This window comes from Peromyscus eremicus, chromosome 17 (assembly GCF_949786415.1).
Source record: "Peromyscus eremicus chromosome 17, PerEre_H2_v1, whole genome shotgun sequence".
In the NCBI taxonomy this organism is placed as follows: domain Eukaryota; kingdom Metazoa; phylum Chordata; class Mammalia; order Rodentia; family Cricetidae; genus Peromyscus; species Peromyscus eremicus.
The window spans coordinates 26273461-26297053 of record NC_081433.1 but is presented as its reverse complement, the minus strand read 5'-3'; the positions used below and the strand labels follow the sequence as shown (position 1 = coordinate 26297053).

General features: G+C 51.5%; 1 protein-coding gene across 2 annotated transcripts; it reads right to left on the bottom strand.

Annotated features, from left to right (window-relative positions):
- Positions 1-7498: 7498 nt before the first annotated feature.
- Positions 7499-21023, bottom strand: Dusp4 (dual specificity phosphatase 4). 2 transcript variants are annotated; one of them, XM_059244578.1, is made up of 5 exons: positions 20084-21023; positions 11809-11954; positions 10086-10305; positions 8897-9096; positions 7499-8349 (listed from the first exon to the last, which is right to left on the bottom strand). In XM_059244578.1, exons 1-5 carry the CDS (start codon positions 20520-20522, stop codon positions 8347-8349), a joined length of 1008 nt encoding a protein of 335 aa, XP_059100561.1. In that variant the 5' UTR covers positions 20523-21023; the 3' UTR covers positions 7499-8346. The 2 variants fall into 2 exon arrangements, with proteins under 2 accessions (XP_059100561.1, XP_059100559.1); XM_059244576.1 differs by lacking the exon at positions 7499-8349 and having other exon boundaries at positions 8684-9096.
- Between the last annotated feature and the right edge of the window lie 2570 nt (positions 21024-23593).

Here is a 23593-nt window from a genome sequence, read left to right as displayed (position 1 = left end):
CAGATTTTGACCGAATATCCTAGATTTTTGTTTCATGTGTAGTTTTTCTAAATCTAATAGCCCTAGCAGTTTCATCACAGAAGGATGCTCACAGCATGTAAATTCTCTGGTCTTTATAGCTGTCACCTGAAATGGAAGACCTTTTTTTTCTCTCTCTCTCACCTTCTACTTATTTCTAAAAGAGGCATCAAGGAACTTAACCAGCCTACATGGTGGGTTTCTATTTAAAACATCTCTGTGATTATATTTAACCTGTAATTGTGCTTTGGCTTAATGTCTAACTTCCAGTACTTGTAACTGATTAATATTCAATAAAACACATTTTAAAGTACGCTGTGTGTCTATAGCATTCAGCTTGTGTTTCCTTTTGTCCTGTTCTGTTCGCGTCAGCTTGCCTATCCGCAGCACAGCTGACCTCAAACTGTCAAATTCATGTAACAATTCTCCTTTCCCTCTTCCTAGTGAGAGCCCAGCTGGAAGTTCCTTAGAACCTGCACGCCCACATGGGAGCTATAGAAATATGGCCAGAGCAGAAAGCCCACACAGGAGCGCTGGAAATACAGCAGTAGCTGGAGAAACCCTGGGAGCAGCTTTTATTGGCCCTCCCAGCCAGGAGGGTTGGAGGAGACAGCTTCTGTACCTGCCATGGGGAGCAGTCAAGATCTCACACAGCTGAGCTTGGTGTACTAACGTGCAGTCCCAGCACTTAGGATGCTGAGGCAGGAGGATCATGAGTGTCAGGCCAGTCTGATTTGAATGGTATCATGGTATGACCTACCCACCTTGTCCCCAAGAAGCAAAGAATTTTTCCATCTCTCACCGGTTCTCTTTGTCAACGGCTAGTGATCTTTAGGTAGCTAATGTGAAGCTAGGTGTGTCTCCATAACTTCTCTACCAGAAGGATTGTCAGTTAAAGACATAAATTAAGTGTGTACGTAGGAGCACCCTAGTTACCCTGAACCTATAAGATGCACAGAATGATTTATGGGGGCGGGGACAACTGGCAGTTAAAGAATTTACCCAGGGCACAAACAGAAGAGCACTTTATTGAAACACTGCAAAGAAGCACTAGAGAACTGTGAGCCGAGGGAGTGTGTGGAAGAGCTTGTGTAATGGGAACATTACTAGGTCTTAGGGCCATTTGGGTGGGGTCCATATTCCAAGTAGACAGGCTACTGTCTTACTGGGTGGTCAATTTTACAGCAGGAGTTGTTTCTCTTGAGGCTGGCCATGGTGAGTGGTCATGGCCTGTAGTTCAAGTCTAAAAATTTTGCTTTTGGGTTTGCTTGTTTGTTTTGGGAAAGTCATTTGAATCCCCGCTTCACAGTTAAACTTGAAGGTCCCACTGCAGAGCCTGCTGTCAGCTGCTGGACGCCGGTCCCTGATGATACTGCTATCCCGATGCACTCGTAGGAATGAATGAAAGAGCTGGTGCCGATGTTACCATGTGTCATCGGTGGCTCACATGGAGATCGGGTTCAAAAGTCCACAGCACCCGAGCTCAGGACATAGGCTTACAGCTTGATCCACTCACTGTGTGTGGTAGCTTGACAGAAATGGGGGAGGGGAGTGTAATAAGTCACTCTAGGACTGAGGATAAGGAGACTCATGAGTAACACCCTTGCTGGGCTATGGAGACCCTGCTTTCTAACCCCTAGGTCTCCAGTAAAAGCCGTAGTAGTGTCTGGAATACCAGAGCTCCCAAGAGGAGACAGGTCAATCCCCACAAGCTCACAGGGCAGCTCAGTGGGATGAAACAGAGCAGCCTCAAGGGTGGAGACCAACACTTGAAGTTGGCTTCTGTTTCTGTCAGGATTTCTGCTGCTGTGAAGAGACACCACGGCCATGGCCACACTTATAAAGAAAAACACTTAATTGGGGCTGGTTTACAGTTCAAAAGTTTAGTCCATTATCACGGCATGAAGCATGGCGGTGTGCAGTCAGACACAGTGCTGGAGGAGGAGCTGAGAGTTCTACATCTGGACTCCAGGCAGCAGGAAAAGATTGCCACGCTGGGGTGGCTTCAGCATCTGAGCCCTCAAAGCCTGCCCCCATAACACCTCAACAACACCACACCTAGTCCAAACAAGGCCACGCCTACTCCAAGGCCACGCCTACTCCAACAAGGCCACACCTCATAGTGCCACTCCCGATGGGCTTATGGGGGCCATTTTATTCAAACCACCACTACTTCCAGTCTTCACATGTAACATCGTGGCGCACGCACACACATGAATGCATATATACATATATACACACAGGAGTTTTTTAAAACACTTGCTAAACTGAATTTATTTTTTAAGAGGAAATTATAACCAAAACAAATCCCATGACTGTCGAGAGAAGCATTTTCTTTGCCACCAATTATGAAAGGGGGGTGTGATGGGCTGTGGGTTGACCTTACAGCTGTGCACTTCTTTATTACAGCTTGGCGACAGCCCCAGTGTGAACTTGTTTTTATCTTCTGTTGCTTACAATGCTTTGCGGCTGTGACCCAGTGTGTGAGGTTGAAGCCAGCATGTGTGGCTTAGAATGTTTATAAACCTTCATCCTTGGCCTTGTTCACGCCTCTCATTTTATAACACACATCAAAGGAGCACACAGACCTATTTGCAGTAACAAAGGTTATAATGCTAATATAACTGCTTCGGCAGAGTCAGTGGGTACGCAGGTTGGTTTTGTTTCAGTCTGATTTACTAAGGTTCATGACATAATTTACCTCGCATAGGACTGATTTATACAGAAGGGCTGATCAGCTTTACTTTATGATTCTGCATATAAACAGAGCATCAAGTATAAGGAAAGTGGTGTGCGTGCGTCGGGACTATGGGCTGTGGAGAGGCTGAACATGGAGAGAACCAGGGTGTACCATACACCACTGAACTCTCAGAATCCCGAGGCAAGTTCTGTGAACACTGCTTGCCCCTGCTTCTCTGTTAAGTGTCTGCAAAGGTGGTTTACTAGTTGTACTTGAATGGTGTACGATGTGATACAGTGGTACAAATGGCATGCTTTTGGAGTGCCAACGTCTTCAAGCAACTCCACGTTATGGCTGTGCAGTCTAAGGAGTTCCCAGAGGCTCGGATGCTACCGGGATCCTGACCTACGTCACCGGAAAGAATCGGAAGGCAGGCAGGAGAGGGCAGAGCGGGTGGGTGGATGCAGGTTTAAAGAGGCACAGTGAAGACTCCGAGAGCTCTTAGGTGACTTGTGGCTTTTGTAGCACACCGTTCATGGGATGTTATCTACGTCAATAGCCAAGTTTAAAGACTAAAGAAGCTCGAAACAGCAGTTACTTGACTTACTCAAAAGAATTTCTTTCCGTAAATGAAAAGGGGAGGTGTTTTATGAGATGCTTTTCAATTTTATGGATGAGCCGAGCACTGGTAAACCGTAAGGTCAGAGGAAAGTCGGACACCTTTTGACCCTAGGCGCGGGGCATTAGCTGTCCTAGTCGGTCTTGGTTGTGATGTCGCTCCCGAGTAGATAGTTCTTGCTGCACGTGGTCTTGGAGCGGTTTGGTCAGTTGGGTTGAAACGAGGCTTTCGGGTGCTCGGGCTCGTTCTGCTTTGTTTAAATGCAGATCCAAAGGAATGAGGGCGCTTCCTTCTGATCTTCCGCTGCCCTGACTTTCTACCCTGCCTCATTAGAGCAGTGAGAAATGTGGATGGCTGAGGGCGTCTGTCAGGGCGACCCATTTGCCAAAGCACTACAGAATTAAGATGAGGCCCCAGCTCTGCCATCTGGAGCCTCAGTCTGGTCCTGCCACTCGCTGTCCAGAGGATGTGCCGAGTTACCTCAATTTCTTATCTTTTTTTCTTCGTAATTTTTTACCAACTCTTTGGAGATTTCATATCGCGCATCCCAATCCCGCTCACTTCCCAAGCCCCTCCATGTCTGTCCCACACCCCTGCAGCATGCCCCCCAAATTAATTCAAAACAAAACAAACAAAAAAGCCACCTTGCTCCTCCCATCTTTCCAACACTTCTTCATTCATCCTAGTGGCATCAGGACCTGCAGTGTGTCATTCAGTGTCACCTCTTGTCAGCCACACCCACAAGATGCTCACTGCAATGAGTCTGGTTCCAGGCTTCTGGCACACCATATGAGCATTCTATTTCATAGTGCTTAGGAGATACCTCCGTGGTCTTTTTTATTTAATCTAAAAAGCTGACTCTGCCCCTCTCCTTAGCCCCCAGGAAAAAGCAGTTGGCTAGAGAAGGGGTTAGAAGAAAGTGAGTCTATTTAACTGCCTAAGACCCCACCCCAATGTTCTCAGCCACACTGAAGCCCAGGGTGCTGCCGAGATGAGATTTAAAAAGGAATCAACCCTCAAATCCTGATTGCTCCTTCCTGACCCTGCGATGTGACCTGTTCCACAGTATACCACAGAATCATGTGATACCATAGTATCACGGGGATGTAGATGTGTCGGTTCTGTGTACTGCCAGAACAGCGGAAAAAACAGACTCAAGACAGCCTACCTGATTCCCTCCCTGGAGTTTTTTGTTTCCAAATTTATTCTTGAAGGAAATATGTTCTTCCCCAAATCCTGCTGATGGATTGAGTCAGTTGTTACTTTATAAATTGTTGCTAGCTCTTCTTATCCATGAACATTGTAGATGCTGTTTTCCACAAGCATGTTATCTCTCGTCCATTATATACCTCTTGCCTGTTCCTAAAATAGTTTATTGTAGGTGTTTTATCTTTAAATTGTCACTGTAAAGTGGATCTTGTTTTTGATTTTGTGTCACTTGGTATTTCTGTATAGGAAAGGGACTTAATTTTTTTCACAGTCTTATAACTGAATTTTACTTGACCATTTCCAGGATGTTAAATAATTGTGAGACAGTGGGAAAGTATTTTTACTATTTAGTTTGCAATTTGGGAAAGCCACCCCAATGGAATCTGATAAAAATGGTGCGTGGATCACTTTCCACCACCATGCTTTACACAGCCAGTAGCTTATTTTTTCACTCTAGCCTTAACACGCAACCGCTTATTTCTATAGTCCTGACAGACGACGAAGCCACTCAGATTCTTTGTGCCTCCTCGTGTACTAATTCCTTACCCATCTTTTTATTATAACTCTCTATGCTGGTGTCTTCATGCTAACACTGGCCTCTTCCATTGAGCCGTCCTAACCATCGGCTCCTACACTCCCTACAGTAGGTCCTTGTGGGAGAGACGCGCGCTGTCACTTAGCATTGGACCTTTCTGACTGCTAGTGACCAGCCCTCTCTGTGACTGCTGTGATCAGCTGGTCTCCACTGCAGGTGCTAAGCACACATGATTACTTGAGGTCCCAGGTCCTTCCTCCCCTTCCAAGTTCTAACAGCAGGATGCATTCCAATGAAAGTCCACAAAAGCAGAAATGGTTGAAAATGTATTTATTTTTTCTTCAAATGATCTTTTTCAAGCAATAAATAAAAACAGACATGTTGGACTCTTCTAAAAAACAAAAATCCCCTAAACTATGTACATCCTACAGAAATACAGGCATATCAAATGTAGAAATGACACCACTCAGAAAGATGGGCTATTTACACAAGTTACAAGTATTGCATTGTTACCTTTCTGAAGTCTTTTGGATGATTCATGAGCTCTAAGGGGCAGGGCACTGGAAGGACTCCAAAACAGACACAGACTGGCTCCATCTTTCTCGATGGAGACAAAGTTTACGGGAATACATCAACACCCAGACACTATATTAAGCCCACTCACAATGCTCCACAAATTGGTTCCCACTCGGGCTCCCCCAAAGAAACCACCTCAGCCCTCAGCCAGCTGTGGAGAGTGGGACACAGCTGTGGCTCCCGTTTCACCTCTGTGGGAATTTCACCATCCAGAAGCAATGGCATCTCCAAAACTTGGCTGCACATGGAAAGCACTTAGGAACACTGTTAACATATCGGTACCTGGGTCCCACCCACACGAGTCCTGGTTTATCTGGTCAAGGTCACATGGATATGAGGATTTTAAAGGTTGCCCAGGTAACTATGATGGACAACCAGTAACTATTGTATCGTTACCACAGGCTTCCCGTCCCTTCCCCTTGGGATTAACCCCCAATCTTCCCTCCTTCTTCTCACCTTCCCAAGGACTCTCAAGTCACTCACTCTCCCAAGTCACTTCTCATGGCTTCCCCAGCCTGACTGAAAGCCAAGCAGAGGTCTGGGGGAGAAGGAAGCTGAGAGCTGCTAGCCACCTGCTCACATGGACTTCAACCTTCAGACTCCCCCACAAACACCCATGGATGAGACAAGACCCCTGGGGAGAACTGGGTGTGTTCCTCATTCTGACCAATACTCAATGGCTTTCTGCCATTCCAAAAATGCCCCATCACCAGAAATCAGTTCATGGACGGGATGCTGTCTTTTGAAACTAACCATTTGGAATGACCCTGGGACAGGGTCTTCATTAGAGCTATTCCAAGCCATCAAAGAGGCTGCTGGGGAGAGAATAACAGTTTTTTAAGGTCCCCTCCCTTTTTTTTTTTTCAATCAAACCAATGTCCTACTTTCTTTCTAAGAGTTCTGGGTCTCATGCTGTTATCAAGTACAAAGAAAATGACTTTATAAATAGCCCCTTGACATTGTCATAGAAGGCTTGAATTAGGAAGCAGGGGACGGACATCTGGAGCTCCCACTGCCTGTGTGGTTGGGATCCAGTCTGGGAACTAGGCCACATTTGGCAAACACACTCATATAAAAAGTGAATGTAGTCTAAAAGCTACCTATCTGCCCCCCAGAAGCCCTTACATTCTTGGAACCCAGGACTTGTCTAGCTATAGAACTCACCTAATCTAATCCTTCAGCAAACCTGAAGCAGCTGCCAGGAAGCAGGGGGAAATGTAGGACCATCCAACTAGGGTCCACCATCTCTGATGGGTCAAACATCTGGGAGCTCAGCCCCTTCATGCCTTCAGCCAGGCAGCAGCGTCAGGGAAACAGGGCACCGCTCCTTTTTCTACAAACAGGAAGTGAGGACTCCAGACTCACCCAAAGGCAGAGTTTGACACAGGCCACCAATACAAGTCATGCCAACACAGGTTCACAGCTCACAGAAGGAAATGTAATGAACCCGGGCTAGCTGGGATGTTGGATGAGAAGAGCATTCCACCGTGATTGAGACATTGAAGCTTAAAGTTATTTATGTGTGATCAAGAATGTTCACAGAGATCTAGACTCTCAAAAGGGGGAGAAACCATGCTCTCGTTCCTGACACGTCTTCAGTGACCTCTAATCTGGCACCCCACACTACTGTTTCCCCAGTACTACAGATGGAACATGTCCCCTCCCCCACCCCAAGCCTTCCCCATAGAAAACACACTTATTCCTCCAAAGCCATTCCTCCATTTGGAAAGGCTCCTTAAATATGGCCTTAACCCAGTCAGACTCCAAAAAGGCTAAGTCACCCAGGATGCATTTCACAGGAGCCGGCAGCCGGTCCCCACAACTGGTACTCTCACCCTTCCATACTTTAAGGAGCCCCGAGTCATGGCCAACACTTATCTTTTTATTCAAGAGGGCTTTTGAAAGTAAGTATTCACTTGTCAAACAGGGATTTAATAACAAGAATTTCTTGGTATACTTCAAGTAAATGCCTAAAACTGAAAACTCCAATTTATCCAAGAGAGAGAGGATGGTACACTTCAACTTTACAAAAAGATTCGTTTTTTTTTTTTTTTGTTTTTTTTTAGTTCATCTTTAGTGAGCTGGCTTTGATCGGGGCCTCGCCAAATGACTCACTGTAGGAAAATCTGAATGGCACCCAGTTTTCCAGGAGCACCTCTTAAAATATGGCATTTGTCAGACAATATCCAAATCCTAGGCAAGCTGGAAGAAAACGCTCTAGCCACCACCAAATGGGTCACTGGAGAGAAGAGGGTGTGTGCCTGGGTCAGTGTGTCCAGGAATCAGCTGTCATAGTGACCAACCACAGACCCTTTTCCTTGCATATCACCCTGCTTGTTTCTTGGTGGCAATAATGCAGGATGGCGACCATGTTGAAACCCAGACACCAACCACTCCCTCAGCCTGTGCGTTTCTGTGCTCTACTGTGTGACCCTCAACAGAAATACACTCCAAATCCACATCACCAGGCTCCTGCTCACACATCTTAAAGAAGTTCTCATTCAGCATAAATATTCAGTTGACGACTAATCAGAAGGGAATACTGTGGCCTAGAAGTACCTAGCACAAAATTCCTGTGAAGACAATATTAGAATAAGCGCACAGCCAGGCACTTCCGGCAAAAACTTGTTTCCTCCTCTTCCCCTCTCTACTTAATAAAAATTGGTTGAGCACATTTGCCAGGATCTGTGGGCTTCATAACTTCAAGCCTTACTGCTTAAAAAAAAAAAAAAAAAAAAAAATGAGGTAAATATCTACCTGCAAAGTAAAACCAACACATAAACCAGTCTTCCCTGGCGCGGACGCTGCCGTTATTGCTCTAGGTTGGAGTGTTTTGTTTGTTTGCTTTTAAGGTGTATTCGAAGTCGTTATTGCCATTCTAGCTGGCCCTGTGGTTGGTTAGCCAAGGAGAAATGGATGAGGACGGAGCGTGGTCACGTGGCCCCCCCACCCCACCGGTCAGTCCCTTACTTGCTGCCCACGGTGTGGCTTGTCCAACCCTGGCTGGCGGGGGCGGGGGGGGGGGGGGCCAACCCTGGACGACTTAGTGTTCCCGAGGCTAGCCCTAACAGCTGGGGGACGTGGTGATGGGGCTGTGCAAGTAGGGCAGGCTGCTGGGGGCCGAGTGCACACCCACAGACACGGGGAAGCTGAAGACGAACTGCGACGTGGGCGTGGGCGTGGTCTTGCCCCTCTCCCGCAGGGGCCCCGAAGGGCTGGCCGCCTCCGCCGCGCACGACGACGACGTGGTGGTGAGCACCTGGGATTCGAACTGCAGCAGCTGCCCCATGAAGCTGAAGTTGGGCGAGATGATGCTCCTGCGCTGCTTGACGAACTCGAAGGCTTCCTCCAGCCTCACGCGTTTCTTCATCATCAGGTAGGCCAGGCAGATGGTGGCTGACCTGGAGATGCCCGCCTGGCAGTGGACCAGCACTCGCCCTCGGCAGTCCTTCACGGCATCTGGGGCAGAGAGCGAGCGTGACACGGTTAGGGCCCTCGGCAGACTGGCAGCGCGTGTGGCAGAAGCTAAGACATGGGAGTGGGGAAGACAAGACGGACCGAAGGATGAGGGGCACGCCTAGGGAACGGGGCGGCCGTGCTAGCTAGACTGAGGACCCACTCAGTCGATAGTATTTTCTAGGCTCAACAATAAAACGTATTTTTAAAGCACACACCCAGCCGGGCGGTGGTGGCGCACGCCTTTAATCCCAGCACTCGGGAGGCAGAGCCAGGCGGATCTCTGCGAGTTCGAGGCCAGCCTGGTCTACAGGGTGAGTTCCGGGACAGGCACCAAAGCGACACAGAGAAACCCTGTCTCGAAAACCAGGGAAGTCACATGGCAGCGCCAGTTGGATGAAAGAGAAGAGTGACTCAAAGCTCCTTTCGTCTTCCTCTCCACACAAACATCTTTACTTTGCACACATGTGGAGCCATGCAACGGGGTGACTGGTTCTCCAGCCGGGCATGGCTTATGGCTCCCAATCCCCACCACACACAAGTCCCCACAGGCAGGCCGGGGGCCTTTCTGGTGAAGGCTGGTCTATTGGTTGGAATCCCCACAGGCTCGTGTACTGAGCGCTGCTGGTTGTGTGCCCTGAGACCTCCTGGGAGGGGTGGCCATGCTGAAAAAAAATGGGCGAACTAGGGGCGGGCCTTGAGGTCTGAGAACCTGGCCCTACTTCCCATGCTCACTGCTTCCTGACTGCCCGTGTCATGTGACAGCTTCATACTCTCCTGGCACCAGGTCGTCCCCGCTGTGACGGACTACCCCGTCTTAAACTGCACGCCAGAGTCCATTCCTCCCTTAAGCTGCTTTGTATCACATATTTGCAGATGGCTATGGCGGCAACATAAGGGGACTGTCCTAGCCTGCACGTAATACCTGAAGTCCCCACCCACCGTTCCCTGGGGTTCCCCCTCACTACCCTGAGGGTGGGCATGCAGCCTACCGATGTACTCGATGGCTTCCATGAACCAGGAGCTAATATCAGCCTTGTGGTTGTCTTCTACGGGGATGCACTTGTACTGGAAATGTCCTTCAAAGTGGTTGGGACAGTCCGAGGAGACATTGAGCAGGGCTGTGATCCCCAGGGCGTCAAGCATGTCTCTGCGGGCAGCATGGTAGGCACTGCCGAGGTAGAGGAAAGGCAGGATCTCCACGGGACCCCCCTGCACCGAGGAGAAACATAAAGAAGACCTCAGTAAAACACGAGGGTCCAGCAACCAGGACGATGGCTGAAGTACTGGAGCTCTAGAAACGGTAAGACAACCCACGGGGCTTCCTGGGGCCTGGGGAAGAAACCTGATGATAGGTAGACCTGATGATAGGTAGAGCTTTTCTGCCTCTTCCTTCCAGGCCTGGGTTCAGTGGGACTCCAGTGGGCAAGGTATGGTCAAGTCCACACCACCCCTTCCCATGACAACTGAGGCAATACAGTGACCATGCATGCGGCACACTCAGCCACACTGGGAGTTTACCCTGTGTAGCTGAAGTTTTCTTCAGTCCTTCCTGGCCCACGGTCAGGACAAATCTCTCTCACCTGCCAGTCCCGCAGCTGCTTAGACCCAACCAATTAAACACACAGAGACTTATATTGCTTACAAACTGTATGGCCACGGCAGGCTTCTTGTTATCTAGTTCTTCTATCTTAAATTAACCCATTTCTATAAATCTATACCTTGCCACATGGCTCGTGGCTTATCAGTATCTTACATGTTGGTACTCATGGCAGCGGCTGGCAGCATCTCCTGACTCAGCCTTCCTGTTCCCACAATTCTCTTCTCTGCTTGTCCTGCCTATACTTCCTGCCTGACTACTGGCCAATCAGCATTTTATTTATACAGAGCAATATCCACAGCAACCCTGCTAATAGATCATTAAGCCATTATGTCATGGGGTTTAGGGATCTGTTTGGGCTGCTGTGTCTACAATTAGCACATCAGAGACAAGATGTCTCAGATGATAAGAGGAGAGATCATGGCAGGTGTGATGCCCTAAACATGTGATAAGATTTATGGGCAGAAATGGTGGACTCCATCTGACTGAAGGGTGGATGGGCATGGGCTTGAAGGAAGTGAAATGGCTCAAGCTGACTTTTTTAAGGAGCAAGGCTGGCACTCTGAGTCCACTGGTATTTTATAACTTGCTGGTAAATGAGGGAGAGCCTGGCTAACATGGGAGCCCAGCAATTACCCCAAGGCCTCATCCTTTCCAGAATGATATTCTCAAGATCCCTCTAAGATGGGCCCAAGTAGGCCTTTCCTCTTGTCCAGCTCATACTTCTGGGGTCTAGAAGCCAGACATGCTGGGTACATGCCTATAATCCCAGTACCAGGGAGCTGGAGCACAATAATAATTCCAAAGGTAGCCTGAGCTACAAAGGGAGACCCTGTCTCAAAACAAAAACAAAACAAAATAGAGGCTAAACCAGAAGTATCTTTTTTTTTTTTTTCTTCTTAACTGGGGATAATAAGAGAGAGAGAAAAGAAATGATTCCTAGCAATAAATACACCTGACCTAGAATCCCACCATGATACTCAGGGTTCACCATGCTGTCTTCAAATCAAGGAGTTGTGTTTGAAGCTTGAAACTCAGAACTCTCAAAAGAAAGTTCCTTCGTGTTCTCCTGCACTGCCAGACTTGAACTCTGCCCAGGGTCCCACTACACCTACCTGGTCGTGTAATGGGGTCCCACAGGAGCTGCAGCCCAGGTCCAAGGACTCAGTGGCACTAGGGGGCACAGGTGGTGGGATGGCTGCCAGGGTCTTGGTTTTGGAGCAGAACTCTGGGTACTCGGAAGAAAACCTCTCGTAGCCACCTTTAAAGGAGAAAAGTGGTTCAGGTTAGTAGAGCCAGAGCCAGTAGGTAGCAAGAACAAGGAGAACTGTTGGCTCGGCGTGTGCCACTAGGTGGCGCTGTGGGTCTAGAGATAACGGCTGCAGAGCATTTCTCAAAGAGGTTTGTTTGGTCAGAGGACCATAAATATGGAGGATGGAAGGATGCTGGGGATTTCGTTAATGCTTTATGGACAGAGCCTTCAATTTGAGATTAAAAATACACAAAGGAAGATGTACAACGATATGCCAGAGGGACTTTCTAGAGTACCACGTACAACGAGGGACCCATGGACACTTAGGCGGACAGCCAGTGGTGCCCTGCCTGGGTGAGGATTCCCATCTGGTATCACCAGCGTCAGCCCTTTCTGATGTGAGAAGGAATGGGGGCGGGGTGAGGGGAGCAACTAAAAATAACTTGACACGATCCCTTCTGAGTCCCCTCAGAGTCGGAGCAGATACCAACTGCGCTGTCTCTACCAAAAGGGCCACAAACAAAAGGAAACACGTTTCCATCACACAAACCCCCCTGCTACACAGGTTAGGGGCAAGAAGGGATTTTTCTGACCCGAGTGTGGACGAACCCTGCAAAGTTTATCGAGGCATCTTCTGCAGAAGGAAAGGTTTTGTAACAAAAAGGTAGCACCAGTTATCTGGGACAGCTGGGGGCTGTCCCACAAGAGCCTGGGGGCAGGCGTAGGTTAGAACAAAGTGTAGCTCTCATGTTCTAGTGACCTCCAGGACCAGAAACTATACCACTTCAATACAGCCTGCATGTCGGGACAGACCCATACAGCTGGCTGAAATGGGAGGCGGTCTCACAGTGGTTAGCTCCTTCCCTGTGCCTGGCCCTGCTGCAAGAAGGCACCTCTGGCATTATGTCCTCCAGCCGTTGACAGTGACTACCCATGGGCTGACATGTGACCGGTTAGTCAAATGCTTGGCTCCTAAATTCCAACCCTAGAAAACTGCTTCCTGCTGCTTCTGAGAGAAAGGAGAACTCTCTCAGCCACATCACAGGGGTTTCAGAAGCAGGGCACCCATTTTTTTCCTCTCTGACCGGAGGCTTTGGCTTGCCCTCTGCTCACTCCCTCCGGATATAAAAGGATATCTCTGTGGTCGGAGTTCTTCCTGCTGAGTCACCGTGACCAGCCTCCAGAGGGGGAAGCCTGCAGACCTGCTTCTGCCAGCTAAGAATGTGTTGGTGGCCTCAGTGGCCATAGCACCCAAGAGGCAGGGCCCCCTCCACCTCCCGTCAGAAACCCTTCATCTTAAAGTAACCCAGAAGGAGTAGAGATGAGAATCTGAGGTCTGTCACCAAAGGCCCTTGGTCTCTGCCAAGAAACGTAGGCCCATGCCCCCCGCCCCATTAGGGAGAGAAGACTGGCTAAACACCTCCATTAATAAAGGCCATTTATCCCTCTGTGTACTTCTGTAAGACTTCAAATTAACGATCTCTTTGTCTATTAATATCCATTTAAGCAATCAAAAAAAATTATTTTTTAAAGAGTGAAGTTACCAATGGTTCCTGGCAAAAAGCTTCCCACCCAGTATCCAAAAAGCTTCCCACCCAGTATCCAGGCTCGTCTAGCCTCAGCTAAAAATAAAGGGTGGGTCTGACCACTGGAACCCAGATCCCAAGGCTCAATAGCAGGACCCTCCAGATGGTACTCCCCATCACGGAAAGGGTACAGGGTCCAGCCAGCCTGAAGATCCAGAAAGGACACAGGCTCTGCAGACAGGTCACATCTGCTGTGCACCCTACTACCGGCCATCCTCTAACCTGCCCAGGCCTCCCGGCTCCGAGTCAGTAAGAAGTGATTATTAATCTCCCCCGGCAGGAAGTTCCTGGCACACTGATTTTGCCTGCCTGGCAGAGGCACCTTGGGAGAGGAGCTGCTGGCTTTGGGGAGCTGTGGGCTGTTTGAGGACAGAGTGAGGGCTGTGCAGAAGGGCAAGTCCAAGTGAGTTATCACTTCCCAGGAGGAAGAAACCATGAAGTCCTTGCCTCCCGTGGCCATGCCTGTTAAGCCTTTTAGATGACACCTGAATTCCTAAAAACTGGATACTCCAAACAAAAGGTACACATCCTATGTGCCAAGCGGCCCTGTGGAGATCATGAAGAGCTGCAGGGTTACACATAGAAGAGACAAGAAAGCCACCCGGGGAAGGTTTAGGGCAGGGGCCATCCTTAATGCCAGACTTATCAGGAGCCTTTGCTGTCCATTCATACTGGCTTTTTTCCCTTGGGAACTCTGCTGGCTACCCCAGATGGGCTATAAGACTTCTCACGTACACACAGAGATCCGAAAGAGTACTTAATGCTGACACCTTTGCTCCTGGCCCAGACAAGACCCAGGTGTTTCCGGTGAGCATTAGAGAAAATGATCCACACTTCAAAGAAGCAAAACTTGAGTAGCAGAATGTGTTGCATTTTTAAAGTGTGTCAGTTTATGGAATGTCCACCGGGGTACATTGTAACCCTCTTCTTGATCACGATGTAAATTTAATGGCTCTGGTTTTATTGGGACAGGGTCCCACTCTGTAGCCCAGGCTGGTCTCGAACTCACGGCAACCTTCCTGCCTCAGACTTCCCACTCCCCAAGTGCTGGGATTACATATGAGCCACCATCCCCAGAGCAGTGTTATTTCTTACAGTGTGTAGGGAAAGAAGTCTGAAAACATTTTCCCGTCAGGCCCTCTTAGAGAACCCCATCTTCGTACAAGTACCATATGGCCACTATCTTGTAGTAAAGAGCCGGTTTTACCCAAAACTGACTCCACCATACACAAAAGGGCCAGGCTTTCCTTTCCCTACACCTCCTGCACACATCCACAGAAAGCAGAAGCCAAGCATGACACCTAGTCAGTCTGGCCATCTCTGAAGTATTGGGCATCTGCTGAATAAAATTTCGTAACATATGCCAACGAATTTCAACCTGTTTTTCCTGTGTCCTGTTGAATATAACTGCCTCACAGATGTCTTAAAGGTCTTTATTTAAGGAGTATACTTCCTAAGGCTGGGGGGTGTAGTTCAGTGGCGGAGTGCTTACTAAGCACATGTGAAATAACAGGTTGGTTCCTAGCACTGACGGGGGGAAAAAATCAAATAAAGAACTTATTTCCCCTGCTTATTATTTTTCAACCTGTAAATCAGGAATGGAGAAGTAGGCATGGCCCTCCACAGGGCTTGCTTGAGGTAGGTAGCCCCATGGCCTTCCTAACTAATTCTTTCACACTCATAGCAAGCATTTCAGAGTATAAATCATGAACACAAGGGCCTCCTAGCCATAAATTCTCCACTCTAGTTGGCTGCCGGGCTCTGCAGTAATGGAGCTAACACACGTGAAAGTGCTTTGTAAGGGCCAGCTGACGGGTGCTGGTAATACCACCATAATAGGGTTCCTAGAGGGGAGTGGCTGTGGTGCTGACTATAGCCGTGGATCTTAATGAGGCTGCCACTTTCTCCTATCATCCTGTCAATCAATATTCAGAATACCACCTGAGCTCCCGTCTTGCTCTGGCCCAGAAAGGAAGTCTAGGTTGTCTCAAGGTCATGTGCCTTTGGGAACCTCACTTTAACTGAGCAGTCTTCAGACAATCCCTGCTGAAGGGGGCTTCTGACCTTGTGGTTCCCAATTCAGAGAGCCTGTCCTTCCCAGGCCAGCTGGCTGAACCCCCTAAGGCCTCGCTTGGGAGATAGTTCTTCCCTGCAGTCCTTCCCTGTCCTCCCACACTATCTGCTACGTCCAGCAGGCTGGCCTGTTACAGAGAGACTTGTCTTCCGGCCATGTTCCCTCTGCCAGGAACTCTCTCAGGAAGGAAAATAGCTATCCCCTTTTGCAGGTTCTGAGTGTCTAAAGGAACTTCTTGGCTCTTTAAGGACTAGCTTTCCCTACAAGATAAGAAGCTCTGATGAGCTTAAGAATCAAGGGGAGCCGGGCAGTGGTGGCACACACCTTTAATCCCAGCACTCGGGAGGCAGAGCCAGGCGGATCTCTGTGAGTTTTCAAGGCCAGCCTGGGCTACAGAGTGAGATCCAGGACAGGCACCAAAACTACACAGAGAAACCCTGTCTGGAAAAAAAAAAACAGAAGAATCAAGGAGAAACTCATGGACACCTCTGCCCGTCTTTAGTTACTTTTGTTAGCTGCAAACATCCAGCTCACCTGCAAGTCATTTGTGCTGTGTAGCCAATGCCACTGAGGCTTGGAATTCTTGCTTACGTCCTATCAGTTTTATAATTCTAACACTTCCCATTTTTCCTCTCTGGGACACTGTGTTATATTTACAAACAGAAAAGGCCAGTCATTCTCCGTCTGGGACATGTAGGCAAAACCCTGAGCTATGCCCTGGGGCGGGGGGCACTGGGGAAGCTGGAGAAAGAGCAGGGCATCAGCAGAGGTCCTGGATGATCGGCAGCCCCTCCCTCCCTTCCCTCCCCCCCTCAAGTCAGGATCAGGTCAAAGACCTGAGAGCAGGTGAGTTTTAACCAAGAGGGAAAAGTAGAATGTCTAGATGACTATCCCAGTTGCTCAAAACAGCCCCCTGGAGAATTTTTCAATGAGGTTTGTATAAGAACTGAGACCATGAGGTAAATTCTGGAGGGGAGGAAAGATGAAACTGTTCGAAGAAGGTCTGTCCCGTGTGTGGAGCAGGCTAGTCGAGAATTTGTAATCCAGTTGCCTCGGCCTCAGGTTACCGAAATCATAGGCACTCACCATACCAGGCTAAAATCAGTGTGTGTGTGTGTGTGTGTGTGTGTGTGTGTGTGTGTGTGTGTAACAGATGAATGACTGTGTCATTGAGGGTACTGGGGTAGTAAAGAATTATTACTATTAGGGTAAGAAATTTCTTTCATCTTTTAAAAGCCAGGCTTTCTAAAACTCCAACCTAAACATTTATGGAGGGGGAGAATCTGAAAGAGGTATACTGAGATTAAAAAAAAATCTAAAAAACAAAAGTTTTAGAAACTGTCCCTAAAATGCCTTACAGGATTTTTAAGTAAGTACTCCTCACGACTTTTATTAGCATAAAAGAAACAAAAGATTCTAGTTAACTGCTTTAAGCAAAACTTGATCAACAGCAGCAAATGGACAAGACTAACAAAGCTTAATGCCTGCTTTTTAGCAACCTTGCTTTTTGTGAAAAGCCACTGTTAACTACTGACAAAAGGTAGCAATCATCCTTTTAAGTGACCAAAATAAATAGGAAAACTGAGATTTCTTTTAATGCCAACTAACTAGGGGTTGGGGGGGGGAGGTGGGGGGGGGAGGGTGGGAGAAGGTGGGGGGGGGGTGGACCACGACAAATTGATCGATTGCTTAGGCCAGGAAGGACCATCATTTCTGAAACTGTTGTTTTGTCTCCCCAGGGATGGCAGGCACCCACCACCATGTCTCCCTCCCACTTACCCACCGTCTGCCCGGACACTCCACCAGCAGGAGGCAGCCCCGATTGCCCAGATGAGCCAAATTACCCCTTTGATAACTAAGAACAAACCTACCCAGCTTCCTATCAGGTCTCTGAGCCACGATTCTCTCCCACCAAGCCTCATCTTTCAAGCGGTGCCCCCCCCCCCCCCCCGTGTGTGTGTGTGTGTGTGTGTGTGTGTGTGTGTGTGTGTGTTCCCATGACTGCTCCTTGCTCCTTCCTACAACAGACATTTTCTTGCTGCCCTCTCTACCAAGGCCGGTCAACAGCGGGCAGAGAGAAGGGACTAGGTTGTGGCTCAGTATGTACGTCGACATAAAACTAAGGCTGGCAGACAGATGTTCTGCTACCTCTACAGAGCAAGGGGCACCCCCCACTCTCTCATTTTAGGCTCTTGCTCCCAAGGGCAGCATGTTGAACTTTTAGCTAGCGGTGGTGGTGAAGTTGGGGTAGCAGCTGTTCCCAAACAGATGAAAACAGAGCAGTCCAGGCCTGTGGCCAGGGCTAGAGGAGCGCTACCTCAGGGGACTGGGAAGTGGCCTTTGGCTTTTGAGGGGCAAGGGGTGATCCTCCCTGCCCATAAGGGCAGACGACACAGGAAGGAGGTGGGAAGGCAGAGAGATCAGTCAAGCCTCGCTTAAAGGAAATGTCTTTCTGTGGGCCAGGCTTCTGGCCACTCATTAGGGAGGGGACTGTCATTTCGCCCAGAGGCCACCTGTCCGGCCGGTCTTACGTCAATATTTGCCCTGAAGCGTTTCTCAGAACTGGTCTGGCCTCCGGGTCTCCGGATCCGAATCAGGACCGGTAGAGCGCCGCGAGCCATGAGATTTAACCTTAAAAATATGCTTCCCTTTCCTAGGCGCCAGGTCCGGGAGCCTGCGCCCCGGAAGGAAGCCTTAAAGGGCTCAGGGCGAAGGCCCACAGCTGCCGCTCCAGGGCGGTCCCCTCCGGATTTCTTCCAGGAAGAAAAACAAAACAATCCCTGACTCCACGTGGGGCTTAGATGCTTCCAAAGCCAGAGTAGAAAGGCATCGCCCAGGCTCTCTCTCTCTCTCCAAGGGCTGAGGAACCGAGGACAGCCTAGGCTCCCCCAGGGTACCTTCCACCCCAACACAATTTCACCTCTCCCACCCTCACGATCTCGATCCGGGGAGAGCGGGCAGGCGGGAACAATAGCACAGACGCGCAGCCTGGGGTCCAAGTAGGACCTCGGAGGGCACGGGACCTGCGCCTGACCCGGGGCTCCGGGTACCGCGTGGGGCTCGGCTCGGACCGCTGGGCGGTCGCGGGATCCAGGACGAGCCTTCCGGCAGTGGCTCCTAAAAGGCTTTAGGGCGAGAGCTGAGAGACTAGGACTCGCCTGGAGGAGCCAAAGGCGGCCCTCGCGGAAAAAGAAAGAAAAGTCAGCAAAATCGCCTTAGCAGTTCAGCCTCAGGTCAACAGCAGCGTTTCCCCAGCAGCTGACGGGTCAAATGGTCAGGAAACAACTGCGGAGAACAAAGCCCCCCGCTGTTCCGCCGGGCCAGCTCCGCTCGCCCGCACCCCAGCCGCTTCCCGGTGCTTTTCCGAAAAGCTTTCTCCCCGCGGCCTCCCTTCCTTGCGGTGGACAGATTCCGAGAGGAAAAGTCTAGAAGAGGGGACGAAGAGCCACGACAGGGCAAAGGGGCGGCTCTCGGAAGGCGGGGATCCGAAATACCTCCGGGGTTCAAAAGCGAAGACCCGACCCCGTGCGAAAGAATGCGCGGAATGCGGCGGCCGGAGGTAGGGGCGCAGCGCGGCAGGGGGCGCCCGACCCCCGCGCTCGCCGCCCGTTCCGCAGCCCCAGGCCCGCACAGCCGCCGGGCTAGCAGGTGCGGCGAGCCACCGGTCCCCTTCTCCAGCGACTTGGGACAGTGTGCGATCTTTTTGGGGGGCTGTCTGACCTCTCAATTTGACAGACCACCTTCTCTCCGGCCGCCCATGGAGGCCAGGGTTCGCTTCAACCAGGCACGCGCCGCCAGCAGAGTCGAGAATGGTGTGTGAACAAAAGGTGGTAATTCTCCGCTGCCGGGATTAGCAAGGGGAGGCGCGGTTCGGCCTGGTGTCCCCCGATACTACACTCCAGCCTCCCTGCTCCAGGAGCCTAGGTCTAGCCCAGGGCAGGAGGAGTTGGCCGACTTCCAGAAAAGCTGAGTTGGGGCAGCGAGAGACACGAGATAACGTTCCCGAGATCTGCAACCCAATTCTCCTTCCTGCATTTACCAAAGGCAGGATTGCGTACGAACTCCCGAGGCAGATCCCACCTCGGCGTTCACCTTCCTTCACTCCTCTCTAGGGTTCTCGGGGTCACACCGAACCAACAGGCCTCTCTCGTCCCTGTGGGACTTAAGAGCGCGTTCTCAGCACTCGAAGCTGGGCTGAGCAGAGGAATCGCCGCCAGCACAGCACCCAGGCCAGAACCGTTCTTGTCAACAAACACGGTTAAACTCCCGGAAGCATGCGGGTTGCAGGTGACTGGAGAAACACGCCAGCACGCCCCCCGACCCCAGACTTGGGCTCAAAACCACGCACACTGACACGCACGGGAACTCCCCGCAGCCCCAAGTCACTCGGGTACTTCTTCCCATGCCCGGCCGAGCGCAGGCCGCCAAGTCCCCTTACACACCTACCCATCAGCTCGCGCCCGGGCGCCCACGTTTACCTTTCAGCAGACAGATGTCTGTGCGCTCGGCGTTACGGCGCAGCGCCTGCACGACCAGCGACACGGTGCTGTCCTCGCGAAGGCTCTCGGCGCGCGGGCTGCGCTCGTCGTAGACGATGACGGCCGAGTAGAGGCCAGAGCGCAGGCGGGCGCGCACTTCTTCCTCGGCCGGCAGAATCTGCTCCAGGCTCACGGAGCCCTTGGCCCTCCGCCTCACGATGGTATTGCAGCGCACGTTAACCGAGCCTCGGATGTAGCCCGCGCTGTGAGCCAGGAACGGTCTGCAGTCCAGCAGCAGGCACTTGCCGCTGCTCAGCAGCCCCAGGGCGCCGTGGCTGCCGCTGCCGCCCGCGCCGCCGCCGCCGCCGTTCTCATCTCGGTTCATGAGCCTTTTGAGCACGCTGCAGTCCATCTCCCGCAGTTCCTCCATCGTCACCATGTCGCCGGGAACCGCAGCAGCTGGGGAGCTGGAGAAGGCAGGCCAAGGGCACCCAGGCCAACCAGGCTACAAGAAGGAGCGGGCGAGGGCTAAGAGGGCGCCTGTCGAAGTGGCCACAAACTTGGCCCCAGCCTCTTCTTCTCCCCACACCCCTTCCTTCCTCTCCTCCCGCAGCCTCGACGTTACATAGCAGTCCGAGCCTTCTCCGGCTCCAAAGCAGGCAGGCGCGCGGCCCCCGGGGAAAGTGGCCGAGGAGGGGAGTGTGTTTACGGGAGAGAGGGCTCCCCTCGGTTTGTTGCCTTTAGTGTGTTTTGCTAGCTGGGTTGCTCCTGCCGCCACCGACGCTCGGGCGCCGCCGTTCCACGCAACACCCCGCCGGAGCTGCGCGCACTGCCCCAGCCAGAGTTTCCTCCTCGGCTTAGAGATTTATTAATGCTCGCCGGCTCTCCCGGGGGAGGGAAGAGTCATTACTACCTCTCCAGGCCCCGCCCCCCCGGGCGAGCTCCCCGCCCCGCCCCGCCCCCACCCCCGCTCGTGAATGGAGCGCCGGCCCCCTCGCACCCAGTCACGGGAACCCGACGTCACAAAGAGAGGAGTAAACAGGGCGCCCGGTGCTCGCTGCCAGGCCCATTCATAAAACGGAGACCTAGAGGAAAAAGGAGGCAGCCTCCGACCCGCCAGCCAGCCGGCAGCTCCCGGACTTTGTGAATGGAGCTGCGGCGCGTCTCCCTTGTCCTTCCTTAGTCCCGGAGCGCGGCGTCCGCGCAGAGATAGTAGCGGGTGGCGACGCCGGCCTAACCCAGGCCTGGGCTCTCGGCTTGGAGGTCTTCGGCCTCTGAGATCTCCCCCCCCGCGAGTCTTCTAGCTCTCGCTCCCGCAGCTCAGTGGACCCCAGCGCGTTGCGGCGGCTGCCGCTCCGCCGAGCTCGGGACCTCCTCTGGCCGGACTGAAACTGGCCAGTTGTGCTTTGTTTTGGTTTTTTTAATTCCAACCCCCCCAGACGTTGGTTTTATATACATTAGCGTGATCGATTTCCATCCTGACCCATTATATCAGCTTTATAGCTTCCCGTGGAACGTGGGCAAACCCCGACTTCTCTTAGAAGATGAAAGGGAAGGCCCTCGCGCCAAAGCCCAGTAACAAAAGAGAAGTGTGGAGTTTGTTACTTTACAACCCAGAGGGGGCGTTAATTAGCCGAATGGTATGCCTATGCTGGAGAACTGGGCCGCACTCCGGCCCGAGCTTCCTATAACATGTTTATTTAGCTATGGTTGGGGAGGGGAGAATACCCCGATGTTTTCCGCTTGGGGCGGGGGGGGGGGAGTCCTCACCTCCCTCTTAGTCACACGCGAACTGTCCTCTCAGGAAATGACTATTAGGGTCCACATTTGGTGCTTAAGGAAGATACTGAAAAGTGTCCATACGACCTTTTGAGCAAATTTAGTAAGCTCGGGAGGCAATTCGAGTTTCTCCATCCCTCTTTCCAGGTCACGTAGTACCCGCACCCCGATTTTACTTTGCCAGAGGCATTTAATTTCCCAAGGGCTTGCTTTTGGCAAGAGGGGAGGTTATGCGCGCACGCGGTGGGGACCTTCCAGAAGCCAAAAATTATTCTGCCGAGATCTTGCCAAGTCTTGTTAGCAAGAATTAATCACCGAACGAGGGAATTACGGGGTTCGCTCGCGGCCTTGGTGGCGGCGAGGTCGGGTATTCCATTTCAGGTCGCGGGTAGAAGAGGCCGCCGAACCCCCAGGGTCCTTCCTGCCCAGTTCAGCCCTCTTCTGGCCCTCTGCCTTGTTCCCTGAGGAGCGGCTCTCCCGAGCTCACCTCCAGCCCCCATCACCCATTTCCAAGGCGTTCCATTCCATTCCTCTCCATTCCTCCTGCGCTTTGAAGTCCCCAACACCCCGATCTAGGTCCAGTGGGCTGTGTGGGGCGCTGATCATCCGTGGAGATCTTTCCATTTTTGCCTCGGGTCCCAAAATGGCACTGCAATGTTCCTCCTGCCTTACATTTTTAATTTTGTTCGTGGATTTTTTTTGTCAGTTTAAAAGATAAATTATTACATGTGGATTAATTTGTTGTTGACGTTTTTAGTGACACACACACACACACCCCCATCGCGCCTTAAATTTTGGCGCCTGGAGTGCGTGATCACACTAATCCGGGCTCCGGAAGGAGCCGCAACAGCAGACTGACGCAAGCAGCCTGGGGCAGGGTCTGGGACACCGGTCACTCGGGCTGGGAGGGCAGCAAGGGCGCGCGGCACCAGTGAGGAGGGCAAAGGGAGCTTGGTCCTGTTTCTCTTGCTGCGCGGGGGTGGGGGAGTGGGGCTGTGAGGACATCTCATGCTTCCCTTCTTGCTAGCCCACCATTGGGTGGCCCTGTCCCAGGCATCCCTGGTACCTCGACAGCCGGGGCCAGATTCGCGCTTGTGGGGGGGTGGCTCCCCGCAGTTTACAAATCCCGGCTGGGAGCAGGCCCCAGCTCCCCGAGCAAGGAAACACCGACTTTACAAAGCTTTACAAAGGCTTTGACATAACCTTTCTCCAAGGAGTCTCAGTCCGAGCCAGGTCTGGGCCGATTCCACCCGAGTTACAGGAGTGGGGTGAGAGTGGGGGGGTTTGTCCCCAAGTGGCGCTGGCCACGCTGGGCTAGCCTTTGTCTCCCCTGCGCTAGGGAAGGCCCCCTCCCCCCGCCGGCCCGGCCCGGGCCCAGTGCTCACGTGGCCCGTAAATAACAGTCAAATCCGGGTTGGGAGGGGGGGAGATGCCCACCGGACAAAGGGCTGCTTTCTGCACCTGACAGTAATCCGTGCCGGAGAAGCCCATAAATCGCGTAGGCGAGTCACACGCAGCGGGTGTAGGCAGGCGCGTGTGAGTGTGTGTGTCCACGTGTGCGTGCCGGCGCCTGCGCGCCTGTTTCTGGAGGGGGGACAGCCTCTTCGGACTTAGAACCTTGAAGCTAAGAGAGGCTTTTGTTGAGAAGATGATGTTAAGTAAAACAACAAAATCCCTTTTCCTCCAGTTCAGGAATTGCCTTGAGCAGCGTGAATGTCAGCAAATGAGCTC